The sequence below is a fragment of the Symphodus melops genome (assembly GCF_947650265.1).
Source record: "Symphodus melops genome assembly, chromosome: 2".
NCBI classification, from domain to species: Eukaryota; Metazoa; Chordata; class Actinopteri; order Labriformes; family Labridae; genus Symphodus; species Symphodus melops.
Genome location: NC_136692.1, coordinates 4,173,715 through 4,191,493, shown reverse-complemented (window position 1 = coordinate 4,191,493; position 17,779 = coordinate 4,173,715). Strand labels below are relative to the sequence as shown.

Sequence of the window (17,779 nt, the reverse complement as noted above, 5' to 3'; positions counted from 1 at the left end):
GTGCTGTTTGTTCTTTGTTCTCTTGCAATATTTGCACAAAGTTTTAGTCTGTCTGTTATCGTCTCATTTTCTGTCTCAGGAGAGCCAAAATGCTCCCACACCTCTGATTGAAAGATGGTGGTGCATCCACATTATTGAGATTCATTTTTCAGAGTACCGATGTGAATCTTGACACCTTTCAATCGATTGATCATGATTTTACGATTGATCTTTACATTCCTAACCAGGACAGAATGAAGCGTTAAATGGGTTGTTATTGTTTATTTCTCAGGTTATTGTCAATGTCAGTATATTTTCCTGTATTTACGTTATATTTCCCCTCAAATAAATAATAATTAAACATGTTTAATGTCATATAAAGAATACACTTGGGGTCTTTCTAATTAAAGATGTGGGATGGTGTACATGTTATAAATCATTAGAAATCCCTGGTGACACATGCATTATAAAAAAGGAATACAACTTAGTCGACATGCAAAAGTTACATGTTTACAAATTCCACTGTAACTTTGACAGTTAGACAGTATAACATGAATGTGTGTGGATGGTAAGAAGAAGAAGAAGTTACACTTTATTAATCCCACGAGGGGAAATTCGGTTTTTTACACTCTGTCTAATGACACACACATAGGCCGAGATACACACTCATGCACAAACAGGGTTCCAGTGACATGCATTAATGGAGAGGTCTCAGAGTGAGGGGGCTGCCCACAGCGAGCGCTCCAGAGCAGTTTTGGGGTTCGGTGCCTTGCTCAGGGGCACCTCGGCAGTGCTCAGGAAATGGACTGGCACCTCTCCAGCTACCAGACCAGTTTCCGGACTTGGTCCGTGCCGGGACTTGAACCGGCGACCCTCCGGTTCCCAACCCAAGTCCCTACAGACTGAGCTACTGCCGCCCCTGCCGTAACATGAATCTCTGCCATCAGTGTGTGAACGTGTCAGTGTGACCGTATACAAGCTCAAGTCAATTTACCATTTACCAATTCTCTTCAGTGTTCGATGTTCACCTCCACTGTGAGGCCTGATGAACATCTGTATTCTGATTCTCTAAGGCCCATAACCACAGGTAAGGATTGGAACCTAACTAATATAGATTAAATTAAACAATTGTCTTTAAGTGTGTGATCACAAAAATGGGCTGTATGGATGTAGTGTGTTGCTGCTTTTTCCACAGTGTTCTGCAATAAGCCTTATGTTGGAGAAAATTAGTTTTTTCCCCAGAACCCCCCAGCTCAATGCACATCTTGTTCAGTATCCAGCTGTGAAAAACTGCATTTAAAACAAATGTTGTGGTCTGCTATAAGTGATAATAATTTTACTGTATGTCTGAAACCACTTTTAAACTAAATGTTTATGTTACATTTTGCCCCAGATTTTTATTTTTGTTTAAGTCTTTAAAATGTTGATTGGGTAACATTTTAAGCACGTGAAGAGTCAGCCGTGACTCAACATCTTGAGTCTTGTCTGGATTGCATTGCACGGATGAGCAGGAATTAGATAAAGCTTGGCTGATTGAGCTGGTGTGCTGGTGGCTGTAATGATCAGGTGAATGGTGGGAAAACTTGGGTGACTGGAGGACAGGTGGGAGTGGCTGCAGAGTTAGTACCATGCAAGAAAGACAAGACAGTATAAAGAAAAGAGGATTGTTGAGACACACTGTACTTCCCCAGGTGCTTTGAGACCTGGCTTGCAAATATATATTTTTAAAATCTTTACTCAACACTGAGTTATATCTAACAGCACACCTCATTTATCCAACTCCAAATGGATACTAGACGTACCCTTTGTAACTTTGTCTTTGAATATCTGTCCTTTACAGACACTGCACAGTAAAGTCATGCACGTTGGGTTTACAAACTGCGACCTGTAAAAAAAAAAATTATGAGCATATTTTTTTTAAATCTGGATTCTTGAGGAATTTTACAAGTTTCCTTTTCTTTGTCTTGTTTCATACTTATCGCCCTCCCATGAAACTGCTAAGAGTGAGAGTGAAATTCAAATGCATATTTTTTTTTTATTTAATTAGGACAGAGGCATTAATCAACATATCAACAAATAGCATCCATGTAAATATGCCGGAATTAGCACAAAAGCTACATTTCATCTGCAGTCCTAAAGCAGGAACAAACGAAAAAAGAAGGAACCATAAAACTAATTTACAATTACAGTTTAAAGGACAGTCTCCAGAATAACACAACAAAGTTCACAGATAATTTTACAAACAAAATGGACATAACAGCCCACATGTAATTAGTTAGCCTAATTAAAATTGCAGGATGTCCCCAGGAACCAGAAGGTAGCACAGGCATTATATTTGAGTACATGACGGATTTGTTTTTAACCAAAGTTTGAATTTCCTTCATTTATTTAGAGTGAGCTCTTTCTGGTTTAGAGTTTACTCCACGTGTATATAGACCTTTCCAAGGTCACCAGCACTGATATTATAAACGAGATAAATGATAAAAAAAAAAGAACAACTTTTTTTGTTTTGTTACTTTTAAATTGCAAATAGCTGGGCAAAAAGTTTTCCCTTAAAAATCCCACACTGAGTGTGCATCTATGGGTTGTTCTTAGTCCTGACAGTGTGCACATCTGTCCAAGAGGTGGCGATGTTATTCCACTGAGAACTCAATGCAACGCTGCTGGTTTGTCCTCATTTATGAATCAACCCAAGAAAGTCAGTTTGGAGAGTTTCTCTTAAAGAAACAACAAAAAGAGCCATCAACAAACTTAGAGAAGAAAAAAAACAGGATGGAACAGAGTAGTCTTCATGGAGAAGTTATTTTCTGAACATCTCAAAAGACAAGGATCAAGTAACCTGTAGTCACATGAATTTAAGTTTTTTTTTTCCTGACATTTAATACAGTTTTTGTCACAATTATTTAAACGTTCATTTTGCTGCATTTACAAAACATATATTTGATGGTTACATATACTGTATGTGCATATTGTTCAGAAAATAGGATTGTATTAACCTGCCATCCTTTCGAGAAGACACTCAGATTATTGAAAAGTTGTGTAGATAATCTGAGCACAACCTCTTGACTCTCACACCAGCTGCAAAACAAATGTTTCTCATCAAGCGAAAATGAGCTCTTTGTGCTCTGTAAGTGCACTCCTTGTTTCCACTTTGGACCTTGGTAGGGATGAAATTGTGTCTTGAAATCTCCTTTTCTCTCTTTCGCGTTTCAAAGCGTCTGCCTACAGAAACAAAAAAAATGCATGTTTTCAGGTAGACAATCTCACTTCAGTTAAACATTTCTAAATATAGAAAATCACAGCAAATTATCATGAAGAAGAAAAAAAGAAACGTGAAATTGCTGCATTACTATAAATATTTTCCCTTCATGACATCACAAAGGGCAGTACAACCCCTCCCCCAGGTAGGTGACACTCCCACAGCTAGGTGTTTGTTCTGCCCTCTGAGTCTGCCTTCTCACCATAAACAAAAAGGCATGGAGCACGAAAGCCAGAGACACGTTTCCCTTCAAAGGGGCGTGGTCGCACACTGCTAATTTGCATTTAAAGCTACAGACACAGAAACAGCCTGTTCTGATCAGGGCTGAAATAGAGGGGCATGATCAAAGACAAGATCGAGTGGATTCAGAACAAGAAACTTAACACATTTTGGGGAGCTCTGGACTTATTTGAACATGCAAAACTGAAGTTTTATCCAAATTAAAGTCATTGTTAGTTTATTCAACCCTGTTGTTTCATGAATTCCTAGAAGGCAACTACTGCTGCTCATATAGCCAGTGACTTACACATAGTCATCCAGCTTACTGCTCTTAAAAACATTCTTATCTTTTATAGCTCATCTCATACTTCAACCAGTAAATAGCAATAAAGTGTGCGTCAGGTCGCTGCTCATGTTGTAAATGCTTTGTGAGAACAAATGTGCCTCTGTCTAAGCATCTCGCTGCTTTCAAGCGCGGACAACATGAACAATTCCTCGTCTTTAACGTCTCTTGCTTTGCTGACAATCATTAAAATGTAGTGAGGATACACTTACTGAGCCTTTTGCCTCTCAAGAGTTAGTTTGACCCAAGGAGCACTAGGGTCCAGACAAATCCTTTTCCCATTCTTTTTTAGGGTGGCACTGTAGAATCAAAGAAAGGCAAAAGATTTCATGAACAACACTGTTTTATATTAAGACCTTTCAAGGTGTTTTTTGAGGCCTTTATGACCAATTAGCATGCAGAAAAACTAGATCTATCTTTGGCCCAAAGACTTACATGATCTCCATGTCTTGGCAGAAGGAGTTGGGCTGGAACACCTGCACCATTCCTATACGCCGTCCAATGGGCCTCTTCTCCTTGACGATGCACTGGCATCGTTGGAAGTCTGAATTACTGACGCTGATTGCTGAAGGACGTCAATGGATCAGAAACAAGGTGAAGCATACAGCTCGTGCTAAATGCATATCACAAGCATGCAGGCAACAAGTACTGTAAGGCACTGCGAGTATGAAAATCGAATATTTGCACAAAAACTCACCTTGAGGGACAGCCAGGAAAATGAGAAGGGCCACAATAGTGATGACAGTCATATCTGCTCGGAGGCTATATCAGAGATACAATGTAATACTTAGGATGAGTGCAAACTGCAGACATCCATACACAGCTCAACTCTTCCCTCTGCAGCCGTAAACTGGGATGCAGGTCTGATTCACAGATCCCTTTTTAAGCTTTCTGTCCTTGAAAATGAGAGGAGGGTTTTTCCGAGGAAATTTGCTACATCAAGAGGTGGAGTCTGTCTTTCTGGCCTGAATCCACTTGTACTTCTCACAGTGACAATTCTCACATACTGATTATCAAGAGTTATGGGAAATGTAATGACAGGGACCTAATAAAGGCTAATAAAAACAAACAAAAATTCTTTAGGTTGCATCATTTTCACACTAATTGTCCTGTGTTTCACTGAACAAGCAAGCATACCATTTTGTAGTGTCATGTTTATAGAGGCCGCTTTGCTAGAATTGTGTATTTTCTCTGCCAAACAGCCGTTATGCAGTCGTCACTAAAGCCAGCAGAATGTGTTTGGTTACAAAGATTGTGTAAAGTCTTTTACCAGAATCTACAAACAGATTTCTATAAGTCTCCCATGAAAATTGCCTGCAGTGTTGCAGAAGGGGTGAGTGAGCGAGTATTTATCTGCAAGATAAATATCAGTGGCTATCCAACAGACTATTTATGTTATTTGACTCCATTCCTGTTATATTTCAGAATTATGAATTACAGCTGTCTTAATTCCTAACCTTACAAACCTTGCAACATCATCGAGACATGTCACCTCTGTTCTCCCTCGGACAAGTCTCAAGTGCAAACAATGTGAATGCAATGTAAAGTCAATTAGAGGCTCTGTATATTCCTTTCAACAAATACACACACACACACACACCATTTAGTAGGGATGTAAGTATGTTCTGAGTATGTTATAATCATGAACTGAAACAAGCCTGCCATTTACTATAGGCCTGTAATGTGTAAAAGTCATAAAGGGGAAAGTTATGAGAACATAGTGATCTTGTTCTGACATGATGCACAACGTCAGAGCAGTGATTACTGTTACACATGTGGAATGTAAAGCCCCTATAGGAACACCCACTGCCACACACATTAACCCCAACTCAGTTTTTTGTTTTTTTTTGTAAGTGAGGGGTTAATAGTTCTGACTCTTCAATCCTAACCTCAAGCTGTTTGTCAATCCAAAAATGTCCCCGACATTTCCTGTAATCCCTGGTGCCCTGCTGCCTCTGAGTCTCTCTGTAGCAGACTCTCACTTCCTCATGTTAAAGACTAACAACAGTCAAACTATAATCCAGCTGAAACTTATTGTTAGTTATTACAATAGAGCACTGTGCTGCTCGAGCACACCTTTCAGGGCTACGACTTAATAGGAAGAAAAAAAAGACTTGGACATGACCGGTTTGTGATTCATTCCTGATTTTCCCAACTGCTGTTTACAACGTCTGGAGAGCCGTCTCTTGTCTTTGGTTTCAGTCTTTTGTGTGCAGGTAACACATTATAGGTTTTGTAAGGCAGTAATAGTAAACTTGTTCCCATATGAGTCATTCAAGATAACAGCAATGCCCGGTCTATTAGTTATACACTTTTATACAGCATTATGCAAGGCTTTGCATAAGCTGAAGAAGGAAATATGAAGCACCTTTAAAAATGACTTCAGCAGCCTCTGGACGGGGCGCGAGATAGCCTTGTGCTCGTGTTGCGCGCCCTGTGTTTGGAGGCCGTAGACCTCGCTGCAAAGGCCCGTGGGTTTAAATCCGATCTCGGCCCTTTGCTGCAGGTCATCCCCCATCATTTCCTTTCTCTCTTCAGCCAAAGTAAACATTTAAAAACATGTGAACTATACAAGAACAAGCATGAGACAATTTTGCCTTACTTTAAATTGGCCCAAGAGTATAACAGAAAAATAAAATAAATCTAGGGACATTTTTTTCCAGCCAGAACAAAGTTAGAAGATCTGTGTCAAAGTCAGGTTGTTTTTATTTTGTACTTGAATGCACGAGTTGTGCCACTGGACTTGGTAAATACCTCTTTTTATATTTTATATAGCAATTTTTAAACCTGAAATCTTGCATTAGAGCCCTAGTGAGGAACTTTGCATTTACCACCTCTGTGAACAAATGAGTTCATCTTATCTCTTTGCTGGTATTGCACTGTACATGTTGACAGTGTGTATTCAATTAAAAAAAAAAAAATCACATCAGTATTTCTTTAAAGAGTCAAATGTTTCACTTGTCAACAATGTCTCTGTGGACTATATAAAAATAATGATGTTTCTGCAGCTTGCAGTAGAAGAAGTTTTAGGCATTCAAAAGAACTATAAAGAAATATTAAGTCTTGTTGCTGATGGTCTTATTTGCTTTTGTTGTTCAGGTAAAGGTCTAAACATTGATATCAGACTCTTTTACAAACAGCTAAAATCTCCTGACAGGAACTTCAAAGATGGTTTGCCACAAACCACAAACTACATATTGTCCCACTCAACCTTTCACGTGTCTGTCCTACTGTTTTTGTCATTAATTCAAGCTGATATGCCAAAAAAAACCACACACATCACAAAACAGAAGTGGCCACTGGACACGCTTTGACCACAAGAAACATTTCTCAGGAAAGTAAAGCAATTCCTCTCGAGGGGAGCATGACCGCATACATGAATTCACTCCTGAAAATACGAGTGAATTTAAGATGAAAAGTTAGAGACTCATCAAGGTCGAGATAGATATAACATCCAAAAACATTTTTACACAGCATGATTAGGCAAGAGAACGTCTCAAGGTATCACAGTATTCATCTGAAGATGATCTGTGCTCATCACATTGCCATTTATCTTGTGCGAGTGATTAATATCTAAAAGTTTTAAACTGACCTACCCGCAGACTTTTGGTCTTTAAAAAAAAACAAAAAAAAACTACATCCCTCAAAGATGTTATCATACCATGCTGTCCCTATAAACAAGAAACCTTATCCTGATGCTGGGCCACTTGAGTTTATTTAGGTTTGAAAATGTTCCTAAATTCTGTGGTTTTCTGTTCTGCAATGATAAAACTTTTATCTGGGGACGAGGAAGGGGAGTTCTGTAATATCCAAACCTCGAGCTTTAGCATCCTGTGAAACTGCCTCATACTTCCTCTTTGTTTACGTGAGGCTTGTTTCCCCATTGTTTCTTTGAAAGTAAATCTGTCCAATAAATCATTCAATAATTCATTCATCATCAGCGGACCAAAGTGCTGTACAGTCAGTTTGGCACAACATCATAAAGAAATGTAAATGAAATTTTAAAAATAAGTTAAAGGACTAAATAACAGTCAAAGTCCTCGTGGACACTGCTGCTGGGATAAAACACTCAACTAAAGATAAAAGCCAACGAAAATAAATGGGTTTTTAAAAATGACTTTAACTGTTCAGTTATGGCAGCAGATCTCATATATAAGACAGAAAAGGCTCCATTGTTCCGAGTTATAAGCCAACGTCATGATGTAGAATGAACAACCGCAAATAGCCAACAAAGCAACAGAGTCCGAGGCTTTAATGGTGAAATTTAACTGCTTGAAGTCACACATCCCAAATCCAGGATGTTTTCAGGCGTTGTGTGAAAGCACCTTGAGATGCATTTTTGGCATCATGTGTTTTAAAGTCATCTGGTATTAACGTTTCACTATCAGTATCTCAGAGTAGAATTAGGGGAATTCTAATTTGATTTAAAAAGCAATAATAATATGTTGTCCCTTGTTATGCTGGTCACATGATGCCAGTCACTGATCTTAACCAAAAACCTTTGATTGACCTCAACATGGAGTTAAAAACTTTCCGTGTCGGGCTCGATGTATCACAACACTTTTTATTTTCACTTCTGCTTTTCATTGCAGTATATTTAAAGTAAAGCTGACCATACATGGACATGCATAGTTTTACTTATGATTTCATCATAACTTCCAGCCTGTCTGAGATTTTACATCTCCTTTCCTTTTTAATATAGAAATAAGCAGACACAGACCATTGACAGACATGCTCAGGTGCCACGTTCGGAAGCTGTCAATCAGCACATATGTAGTTTAATCAGGGCAACATCAGAACGGACTAAACCGCAAGTTTAGGCCACCCGCTCAGAAGTTACTCCATACTTCCTTCTGCTGTGTGAGAAAGGCTTATGTGACGTGACATGATGACTGGAAGGACAGATGTGTTGGAGCTTGTCGAGGTTGCGTCAGGATTAGGTCCCACAAGTTTTTTTGGCACACTTCTTGCAGTTTCCCAAGGAATGTCAGTTTATCAACTTCCTGAGTATCATTTCGCCTTGCAGCGATCTGCTTCAGTCTACGATGCATCTGTCTCTAAATATCATAATATAATTATGATTGAATTAGCTCGCTGGAGAGAGACTACTCCAGCGTCATTTTCCTTAAAGGAAAATTTATTTTGCTTTATCTGAGTGAAAACAAGAAGCGTATAAAAAAACATAACCATGTATATATGGGGCGCCTGCTCTACCGCCTGAACTAAACTACATTAGCACGCCATTTATGTGTTTTTATACAGAAGACTTCCAACTGAGATCAGACACAACTTTTCTCTGATCTCTTTTCCTAAATTCTTGTCAACGAGAGCTTTGAAAATGTTTGTGTTGCATTCAAGGGCACAGAAGGTAGGTGTGCAGAATATATATATAAAAAACAATCATGTCCCCCTTTGCTTATTTTAAAGGTTTAAACATAACTGTATGTTATTCCAAACTGTATTTGTAAGTTGCATACAGGGCAGCACAAAATCAGCAGACCTCAGAAGGAGAGAAGCCCGCACACTTTCTAACGTGCCACAAACAGCTTTACCTGGTCACGTTTCAAACAGAGGTCTTCTTCAGGTGATCTTTTTTACAAAGGAAGGGGGCCACACCCAGGTATATTGACATCAACACCAACAGGCTGATGGTGACAGGTGTGCTCAGATATTCTAAATGTCCCAAGGTGAAACACATCTACAATGATCACCTTTCAAATATAACACCAGGAAAAATAGAAAGGTATACCTACTGTGAGAACCTTATTTACCTCACTAATGAAAAAAAGCATCATCAACAACCAAGACAAAACAAAAAAACAACCATTAATATGTAAAGAGATGTTCACACGTTATTTAGTCATTTTAGATATATTTTCATTTTTACACATTATGAAAATAAGTATTTTGCCTTTTCCTGATGTTATATTTGAAAGGTGATCATTGTAGATGTGTTTCACCTCAGGACATCTCAAATATCTGGGGGTGCCCCCCCCTCCTTTTAAGATAAAAAATACATTTTAAAAAAATCACCTGAAGAAGACCTCTGGTTGAAAACGTGATCAATCAAAACATTTTGTGCCATGTGAGAAAGTGTGCAGCCTTCTTTTCTTCCTAGATTGCAAACATGAAAGAATTCATTTACTTATCTTTTGCATGGCAGAATCATCATGGAAACCCAGGCGCTACGTGGCTTTCTCTGGTAAAAAAATATTTAGAAAAATAAAGCAGGTAGAGACAGAGGGAATGAGACAGACTGACAGGAGACCAGAGGACACTTTTATAAACTTCCGCAGGCTCCTTCCTTTCAACGTTTATCAGCAATAAACAAGGCTATCTGGCATGCACGGAAGTGTTTATCTCTCTTTTCACTGTTTTTATAGCACTGTTGTCCAGCTGTCCAAATACAGACGAACTTATGATACAACTTTCTGAAGATTAAACTTTTGATGACTAAACACATTTAGCTCAATCAGATCTTGCATTCTTGTTGATTTTATCGCTTGCAATATTTGGATTAGTGAATTCCTTCAGAGCCTATGTGTGACCTTCCCTGAGTAATGGTGTGTGTTATATGATGCATTTGAAATCTCGATATTACAAAGCCTTACTCTCAAGTGTTCCTCCAACAAATTATTGTCACACATTGTTTTAGTCACAGTGATTTTCCAACAAGATAAGTCCATGTGTAACAAACGTGACAGACCCATGAGCTCCTGTATCTGTCAGTCAAAAATCCACACCGTGTAAATTCCCAACTCTCCAAGTTTGCGCAACATGCATCAGCACGGGGAATGAGTCACTTCCAGGAGCGGGCTATAAAGGAGAGAGGCTTCTCCTTCCAGCGCTAGATTCAAACAGCAGAGCGAGAAAGCAGCTGAAGCCAGAACAGGAAAAGCTGAAGAGAGAGTGAAGTGAGCCAAAAAGAAAAAGAAGGCGGAAAAAAGAAACTTTTTTAGCTCTACTTTACGACAGGCTTTATCAGAGAGCTTTCTTATCCTTCAGTTTGAAGTGTTGCAGACGTTGTAAAAGGCAAGAAACATGATCAGCAACAAAGTCGTCTTCACCTCTATTGTGGTGCTCCTGGCCCTTTTGACCATCAGTGAAGGTAAGGCTTTTTATTTTCCGAGAGTTGACTCTAGAAGTTTTCTTCCTTTTGCATTTGAACTCTCTCTACTGTGCACACTCTCCAGTCTTCTTTTCCTCAATGCTTTCAGAGTTATCTGTACACACTGTTGCACTTTGTAACCTCATGTGTCTCCTGTCGCCCAATCAGGAATGAGTCTGAGAAGCCTCGGAGTGGAGCTGCACTGCCGCTGCATCCTGACCGAGAGCAAACCCATCGGCCGCCACATCGAGAAGGTGGAACTGATTCCTGCCAGCTCTCACTGCGATGACATGGAGATCATGTAAGGCCCTTTTTCCAAAGCTTACATCTCATGGAGAGTGTGCTGAAGTTAGAGATTTGGCCATCGTCTCTTGTTGGCTTTTGCTAACTGAATTTTGCTTGGTGTTGCAGTGCCACTCTGAAAAACACAGGCCAAGAGGTCTGTCTGGACCCTGAAGCTCCCTGGGTGAAGAAAGTGATTAAACACATCCTGTCCAGGTATGTACAAGTCATGAAAACATGATACATGGATTTAGGGGTTATTTAATCAAATAATCTGGATATTTTCCCCCAAAAAGTTCATCAACTAATAATTATTTTTCTGTTTCTTTTTTCTCTGCAGCGGAAAACGCTGAGCAGACCATGGAGAGACGTGTACATCATGACTCTTAAATCCTGCACAAACCAAACATACCAAAAAGTATTTATTCTATTTATTGTAGAGGAGGATTCATTCTGTTCCTGAATGAATTCATGTTTGTATCAAACAATTATGTGCTTGTTTGAATGTCACTGTTGAGTTACTGTAAGTCTACTTGTCTTTAAAATGTGTAAATTAATATTTATTGATATATTTATGACGTGCTGGTGTATTGGATTCACTTGTCTTGTTTACAATTTGATGTGAATAAATGAAGTTAAATCAAAGTTGGACTTCCTCTGTTTCTTTGATCTAAAATGCTATCAATTTCTTCTTTGCGTTACATGTCAGTTGCCAGGATGTATTCAGACACAAAAGGTCAACTTTTGGGCACACATTATAAAGGCACATCTATCGTCTTCTACTTTGTCACTGCTTTAGATGTTCCCAGGTAAGATAGAAGAGGAAAATAATTATAAACGGAATGAAGGGAAGGTCGATGTCACGTTGTAGCAGGTAGGAAGCAGGAGGAGGACCCAAGTGCAGAATAACTTAATTTATTTTAACAAAAAGGGCAAAAACTTACTTAAATAACAGAAATCCAAAAATCACGATGAGAAACACAGGGAGCAGGGAGATGAAACACATTCCAGGACAATGACAATGAACCGACAAGAAACTGAGGCAAACACAGAGACTAAATAGACCAGGGGTAATCAGACGCAGGTGAGACTAACGAGACAGGTGAGGAACATCAGGGTAATCACAAAGGCGGGAAACACAAGGAACAAAGAACACAAGACCAGAACACTCTGGACATGTACAAAGTAAAACCCAACACTGACACCACTACCAAAACCAGATCTACAAAATAAAACAGGAAACACTAAAGACTAGACTTAAAACACAAGACAGGAAATAAACTAACAGGCAACATAGAAGAACACAAGGATACAGGGAAACACACTAAGGACTAAAGTAAACCACACTAGGAACATGCAAACACAGAACACGAGGGAAATAATGAAAACTAAAACAGGATTAAATACAGAACAAAACCAAACCATGATAGTCGAATTACCGGTCGATCACCGTTCTAACCCTCACCTATTGTGTATGAGCTGATGGGCAGGGACAGTTTGGGCATCTTATTAGGATGCCTCTAGGACGCCTTCCTTTTGAGGTTTTCCAGGCAAGCCCACCTCGGGTTAGACCCAGAGTTCTCTGGAGGAATTATGTATCCCATCTGGCCTGGGACCTCCTCGAAATCCCCCAGGACAAAAGGTTGCTGGGGGAAGAAAGGACGAATGGCTGAATGGAAGGGGAAGATCTTGCAAGCATTGAGAAGTGAAAGAAACCTGGAGTTGACATGTAAACTATGTCACAAAGAGAACAAATACAACTCACAGAACTTATCAAATCTCAAAGTATTTATTCCTGGCAAAACAATCCCTTATCTTTTAGTACTCAGGTGTTTCATGGATCTTATACTCTACTTCCTTATGGAACTAAACGTCATCAGAGTCGACACTCCACCCACACTGCATGACTGATGGTCTAACAAGCACACTGTCTGGCTATAAGGCCAAACCCTGAGTGGATATCACATGCAAACACAAACTTGAATGTCGAAGACTGTGCAGATAACATTGTTCACACATTGTTTCAGGAGCTTTATCTTTTTTAATTAAACCAATAAACCCATAATGTTAAGTGGTTCTCAAATGTCATGTGGTCTGTCGGTAGGATATCAGACTATAACACGAGGCAAAAGCTTTGCACCAACCTCTCCACCCCTGCATTTACAGCCCCAGTTCCTATGAAGTCAGGATAGATAAAAACAATGAAATGCTTTGTTAACCACATCTTTGATGAAAATGGCACAAAGACAACATATGAAATGTTGAAACTGGGAAACTAATGTTGGCTCATCTTTTTTTCCACATAGTAGGGGGATAAACACAGCACCCATTTTCTGTGAACACAACTCCAACAATCCTCTGTGCACTTTTTACAACCCAGGCCAAGTCCTTTTATCACTTATGTGGAACTGGCTCACCACAGTGAGACACATGGGAGGCTGTATTGTGCTTCAGATTCAAAGTAAACTGCAGCCAGGAGGATAGCCTGGAACGTTTTTGTTCCTGAGCTTTTTTTTTAAACCATAACAGTTGAGGGATCATTCAACTTCCTGAGAAACGCAGATTGCCAGATGTTCTGTAACAAAACCAAAAAAACCCAGCTTCTCCTAACCCATGCATTTCCAATGAAATGCATCTGATCCAACATTCACAACAGGGCCCTAAAGCCTAGTTTATACTCCTGTGTAGACGCCGTGCCCTCGGCGTAGACCCGACGCCGTCGTTGAGCATTCATAGTTCTGCATCGAGGGAACGTGTTGCACTGCAATTTATCGCCAAGCTGCTAGAAGGGAAGTGGCGACGAAGGAGACGTTTGCAGAGGTGGTCTGTCCGAAAACTAAATCAATCGAGGCTGAAAATGGGTGAATTTAACACACTTAGCTCACTGAGGAACCTGGATGAAAAAATGCACTTTCGCTGCTTTCAAATGTCAATGGGTCTATTTTCTTCGCTGTATACAGCCTTTTAATATTTCCGTTGTGACCAGAAAAGTAACTGCCAGAAATGATGTTCTGAGCGGATCAATCACAGTCTTTACAGCTCGCATTGACGCGACGTGCAATCAGGATTTTTTTGGAGGTGCGCGTAGGGCCACTGCAAAGGGGTCCACGTCAACCGCGTAGCTACAGCGTCGACGCTACGCAGAAGTATAAATTACACTTAAGTCTCTAACTAGTCTTCGCATCTGTCGCGCCCTGGTGGTGGAACAAACTACCAAAATCCATATCAACTAACAATTTGATCTCCATTTGCACCTTTAAGAAAAAGCCAAAGACACAGCACTTAATGATGATGATCATGTTGGATTTGCTGATGCCGATATTTTTGATGGTTTTCATGCTGATTAGAACTCTCTAGGATGGCTGTCCATGATGTTGTTGATGATGCTATATTACATTTTTTTTAAGTGCTTTGTACCTGTACCCCCCCCCCCCCCCCCCCCCCCCCTGCAGTCGGCCTAACTTGGTTTGCAGGTCCAGGTTTGAAAATGTTTGTGTTGCATTCATGGGCACACAAGGCAAGTGTGCAGAATATATATATATATGCAGTTGGCCTCACTTTCCCCCCATTATAACGCCCATGGTAGTGAGTTTTGGAAAACTGTTTGGTTCTTGTGTTTTCTACAATGGTACCTTTATGCTGGTGCAACATTCAAATTATTGACATTGAAGGATTTTACAAATAAACTTGTTGACAACTTTGGTTTTCTGAGTGTTTGTAGCTGGCGCGTGTGAGAATGCGGGCAAAGGGGCGGGACTGAGCGCACAGCCAGGGGTAGGTGCGGTAGTGCGGCGTCTGATGCGCGCAGAGAGACGACGCTCACTGGGCTCGACGAACACGCACCACGGCAACTGGAATGCACACAAAAATGATGCGTCCACGAGCTCTGACAAGCCGCTTCCTGTGAGGAAAAACAGAGTAGACAGCAAAACGCCAACAACCGGAAGCTCCCCCACGTCCACACTGAAGTGGTCGCGCAGGCAGTGCATTTGCCGCAGATCTCATCCCGCCGATGCGCTTCAGCTGTGCATGAATCCCTCCGTTTGGTTTGCAGGTCCAGGACAGAACCGGGCGGCGTTGACGACTCTGCGTGGTGGATATTGTTTGTGAGTGCACCTTATCTGCGTCTCCGCACACCCCTTGGCACCTCCTTCAGGATGGCGTTAACGATCTGCACGAGATTTACCGACGAATATCAGCTGTTCGAGGAGCTGGGAAAGTAAGGGGACATGATTTGTTTCTTTTCTTTTTTTTTTTTTTAATCATTCGGCATCCTCATCATCTCTGTATGAAATGTCAGCCTGTTATGTAATGGACCGCCTGGCTTAAGGACGTGGATTTGTGTTATTTTGTATGTGTGAGTGTGCGTGTGCGCGCTGCTGGTAGCCATGAAGCCTATGATGCGGGAGGGGTGGTGGGGGGGGGGGGGGGGGGGGGGGGGCGGCTTTCGTGTATCATGCGGGCCTGTGCAGTGTGGCATCCTGCTTGTTTTAATCCCACATCTGAACGCCCTGCTTCCGTTGTGTGCTTACGAAAGAAGATGTAGAGGCGAGCGTGTCGTCATTTTTGCCTCCATCCTGTGCAACAGCCGATGTTGCATTTTTCGATCCTTGGGTGCCACAGGAGGGCGAAGAGCTCCCAGATTGTAAAATGAAATGGGGTGAAAGGCAATCGGGGTGTGTTAAGTGGTGTGATTTGGAGACCCACCGTACCTCCCTCTCTAGCTCTCACTCTCCCCTCCCCAAATCATCCTCCCCCTTCTCCTCCTCCCCCCGCGTGACAGAAATACACACTTGGTAATGCGACAGCAGACCATGTAGTTGGCGATGACACATTCCCCAGCCAAGCACCGAGCTGCGGTCAATTATCGGACACAGCTAGGGAATTCCTCACCCTTGGGAGAGGGAGAGACGGGGTGATCCAGGTACATGCCTGTGCACGCGCGCTCATGAACGTGTATTTGTACCATTGTGCACATGTGTGGCTGCCTAACTTGCCGCCTGGCCTGCACCCTGTGGCCACTGTACAAACTCCCAGATTGCCTGCAGTCTGGGATGACTTTAAGCTGAAGCAGAAAGAGAGAGATCAAATGTTACCCTGTGTGTCTCTAGCTTAGCATTTCAACAGGGGGTATTGATCTCCTCTCAACCTTCTCACAGAGTCCTGAGTTTCCAGTGAGGAAGAAGAAATCTGTACAGCCTCATCTATGATCCTAGGCCGTGTTCTTCTTACACCATATGCCATTAATAATGCAGCCATATTGCTTTTTTAGTACCTTTTAACTCACCTGATTTCTTGACTGTGTGCAGCAGCCTCTCACTCCTGACAGCTTTACAGCAGAGCACACTGAGAATAAGGAAATGATTCAGAGATTGTGACATAATAATTGGATATTGTTATTGTTTCAAGAAGTACATTTGTATGCTGCTTTATCCAGATGATTGCCTAGTATACTGTGCATGCAATGTTTCATCTCAATAAGTTCATCAAACAAGTATATTTAGAATTCGTTTTTTTACATTTCTGACAAGCATGAACAATCGAAAAGGAGAAACTTCAAACTTCTTTTTTTATCCATCATTGTGCACCTCACACGTCGATCACATTATTGTTGAACACATAAAGTTTAATTATTCCATCTAGTATTGTTATATAAAAAAAAGTAGATTTGAAGCAATTCTCAGTTAAATTAGAGAAACAAGTCAGTCATGCAAAATTGAGGTGTGCACAATGGCGAATTGTGGAGGACATTGGTACTCGATGCAAAACGGCCACTATGGCAAGAAAAATTCAAAAATATACAGCGACGTGTCTGATGTGTGTATCTGATGGTCTCATAGCAGCCTCTACCATCAGTGTTTGAGTGATCAGAAGACTAGAAAAACGCTGCAAGCTCATGACCATTCACCATTTTTGTCGCCATGGTGAAAGTTGTTTTGGACTCGTGTGCTGCACACCTTTTAGCTGCCACTACAATAGACCCAAATGTAAACAGAGAAGCACATGTAAAGCACAACAGCACTATACACACAATAAAAAAAGACTCAACATAAATAAATGAATAAGAGAAAAGGGATCTTAGAAGATAAGAACACCATTATGCTGTTACACCTCCCATTGTTCACCATTTTGATCAAGGTGTGCACAAACATTTGTAGCAATTCAGTTTGCATGTTTTTCAAAAGTGATAAAGCCTATTTTAACTTGGATTGCCTGTGCTTGCACATTTCAAAGCAAAACATAATGTTGCTGTGCAGCCTCCATCATTTCCTATATACCCTAAACATCAACACAGTAAAAAAAAACTACAGGGCATAGTAGAGTAAAATTCTTATATAACATGTTATGCTATGATCGTTTCCTTTGCCAAATCCCCTATAAATTAGAGGTAAGCTTTAGTTGCAAGCTGCTCACTCCAGGATGTTAGATAACACTTAGACACCACTGTATGCTCAGCAGCAGCTAGTGATTACATAGACAACGCTTCACTTCTTTACCGCAACACCGATTCAACCAAATAATGAAATATTTCACAGTAGCATCACGCCTCAGTTGTCAGCCATTAGAGGTAGAGCAGGTGGAAGAACAG

At 40.7% G+C, this 17,779-nt stretch overlaps 3 protein-coding genes across 13 annotated transcripts in view; 2 read left to right on the top strand and 1 right to left on the bottom strand.

Moving 5' to 3' along the window:
• Positions 1-1,989: 1,989 nt before the first annotated feature.
• On the bottom strand, positions 1,990-4,745 carry LOC306820471 (C-X-C motif chemokine 10-like). The gene is made up of 4 exons (XM_079338321.1): positions 4,498-4,745; positions 4,236-4,365; positions 4,013-4,099; positions 1,990-3,201 (listed from the first exon to the last, which is right to left on the bottom strand). Exons 1-4 carry the CDS (start codon positions 4,547-4,549, stop codon positions 3,189-3,191), a joined length of 282 nt encoding a protein of 93 aa, XP_079194447.1. The 5' UTR covers positions 4,550-4,745; the 3' UTR covers positions 1,990-3,188.
• cxcl8a (chemokine (C-X-C motif) ligand 8a) lies at positions 4,325-11,835 on the top strand. Of its 2 annotated transcripts, none has more exons than XM_079338320.1 (4): positions 4,325-4,394; positions 11,077-11,209; positions 11,320-11,406; positions 11,531-11,835. In XM_079338320.1, the coding sequence occupies exons 1-4, from the start codon at positions 4,379-4,381 to the stop codon at positions 11,541-11,543; spliced, it is 249 nt and encodes an 82-aa protein (XP_079194446.1). In that variant the 5' UTR covers positions 4,325-4,378; the 3' UTR covers positions 11,544-11,835. The 2 variants fall into 2 exon arrangements, with proteins under 2 accessions (XP_079194446.1, XP_079194445.1); XM_079338319.1 differs by lacking the exon at positions 4,325-4,394 and adding an exon at positions 10,551-10,908.
• A 3,103-nt stretch (positions 11,836-14,938) lies between these two features.
• The window catches only part of camk2d2 (calcium/calmodulin-dependent protein kinase (CaM kinase) II delta 2), a 43,628-nt gene continuing 40,787 nt past the window's right edge, over positions 14,939-17,779 (top strand). For 5 of the 10 annotated variants that reach the window (XM_079337878.1, XM_079337876.1, XM_079337874.1 and 2 more), the window contains exon 1: positions 14,940-15,409. In XM_079337878.1, coding sequence (XP_079194004.1) covers positions 15,348-15,409 — 62 coding nt within the window. In that variant the 5' untranslated portion in view covers positions 14,940-15,347. Of the gene's footprint in view, positions 15,410-17,779 lie in introns of all 10 variants that reach the window. The other 5 variants (XM_079337879.1, XM_079337877.1, XM_079337875.1 and 2 more) reach the window with 2 other exon arrangements.

What these genes read in the sequence shown, in the direction of transcription:
- LOC306820471 (XM_079338321.1), bottom strand. Translation starts at nt 4,549, where the DNA reads ATGACTGTCATCACTATTGTGGCCCTTCTCATTTTCCTGGCTGTCCCT. An exon ending in TTTCCTGGCTGTCCCTCAAG is followed by an intron (nt 4,366 to 4,497) that starts GTGAGTTTTTGT and finishes GACGTCCTTCAG; the next exon opens with CAATCAGCGTCAGTAATTCA. An exon ending in TGCCAAGACATGGAGATCAT is followed by an intron (nt 4,100 to 4,235) that starts GTAAGTCTTTGG and finishes TTGATTCTACAG; the next exon opens with TGCCACCCTAAAAAAGAATG.
- cxcl8a (XM_079338319.1), top strand. Translation starts at nt 10,842, where the DNA reads ATGATCAGCAACAAAGTCGTCTTCACCTCTATTGTGGTGCTCCTGGCC. An exon ending in CCTTTTGACCATCAGTGAAG is followed by an intron (nt 10,909 to 11,076) that starts GTAAGGCTTTTT and finishes TCGCCCAATCAG; the next exon opens with GAATGAGTCTGAGAAGCCTC. An exon ending in TGCGATGACATGGAGATCAT is followed by an intron (nt 11,210 to 11,319) that starts GTAAGGCCCTTT and finishes TTGGTGTTGCAG; the next exon opens with TGCCACTCTGAAAAACACAG.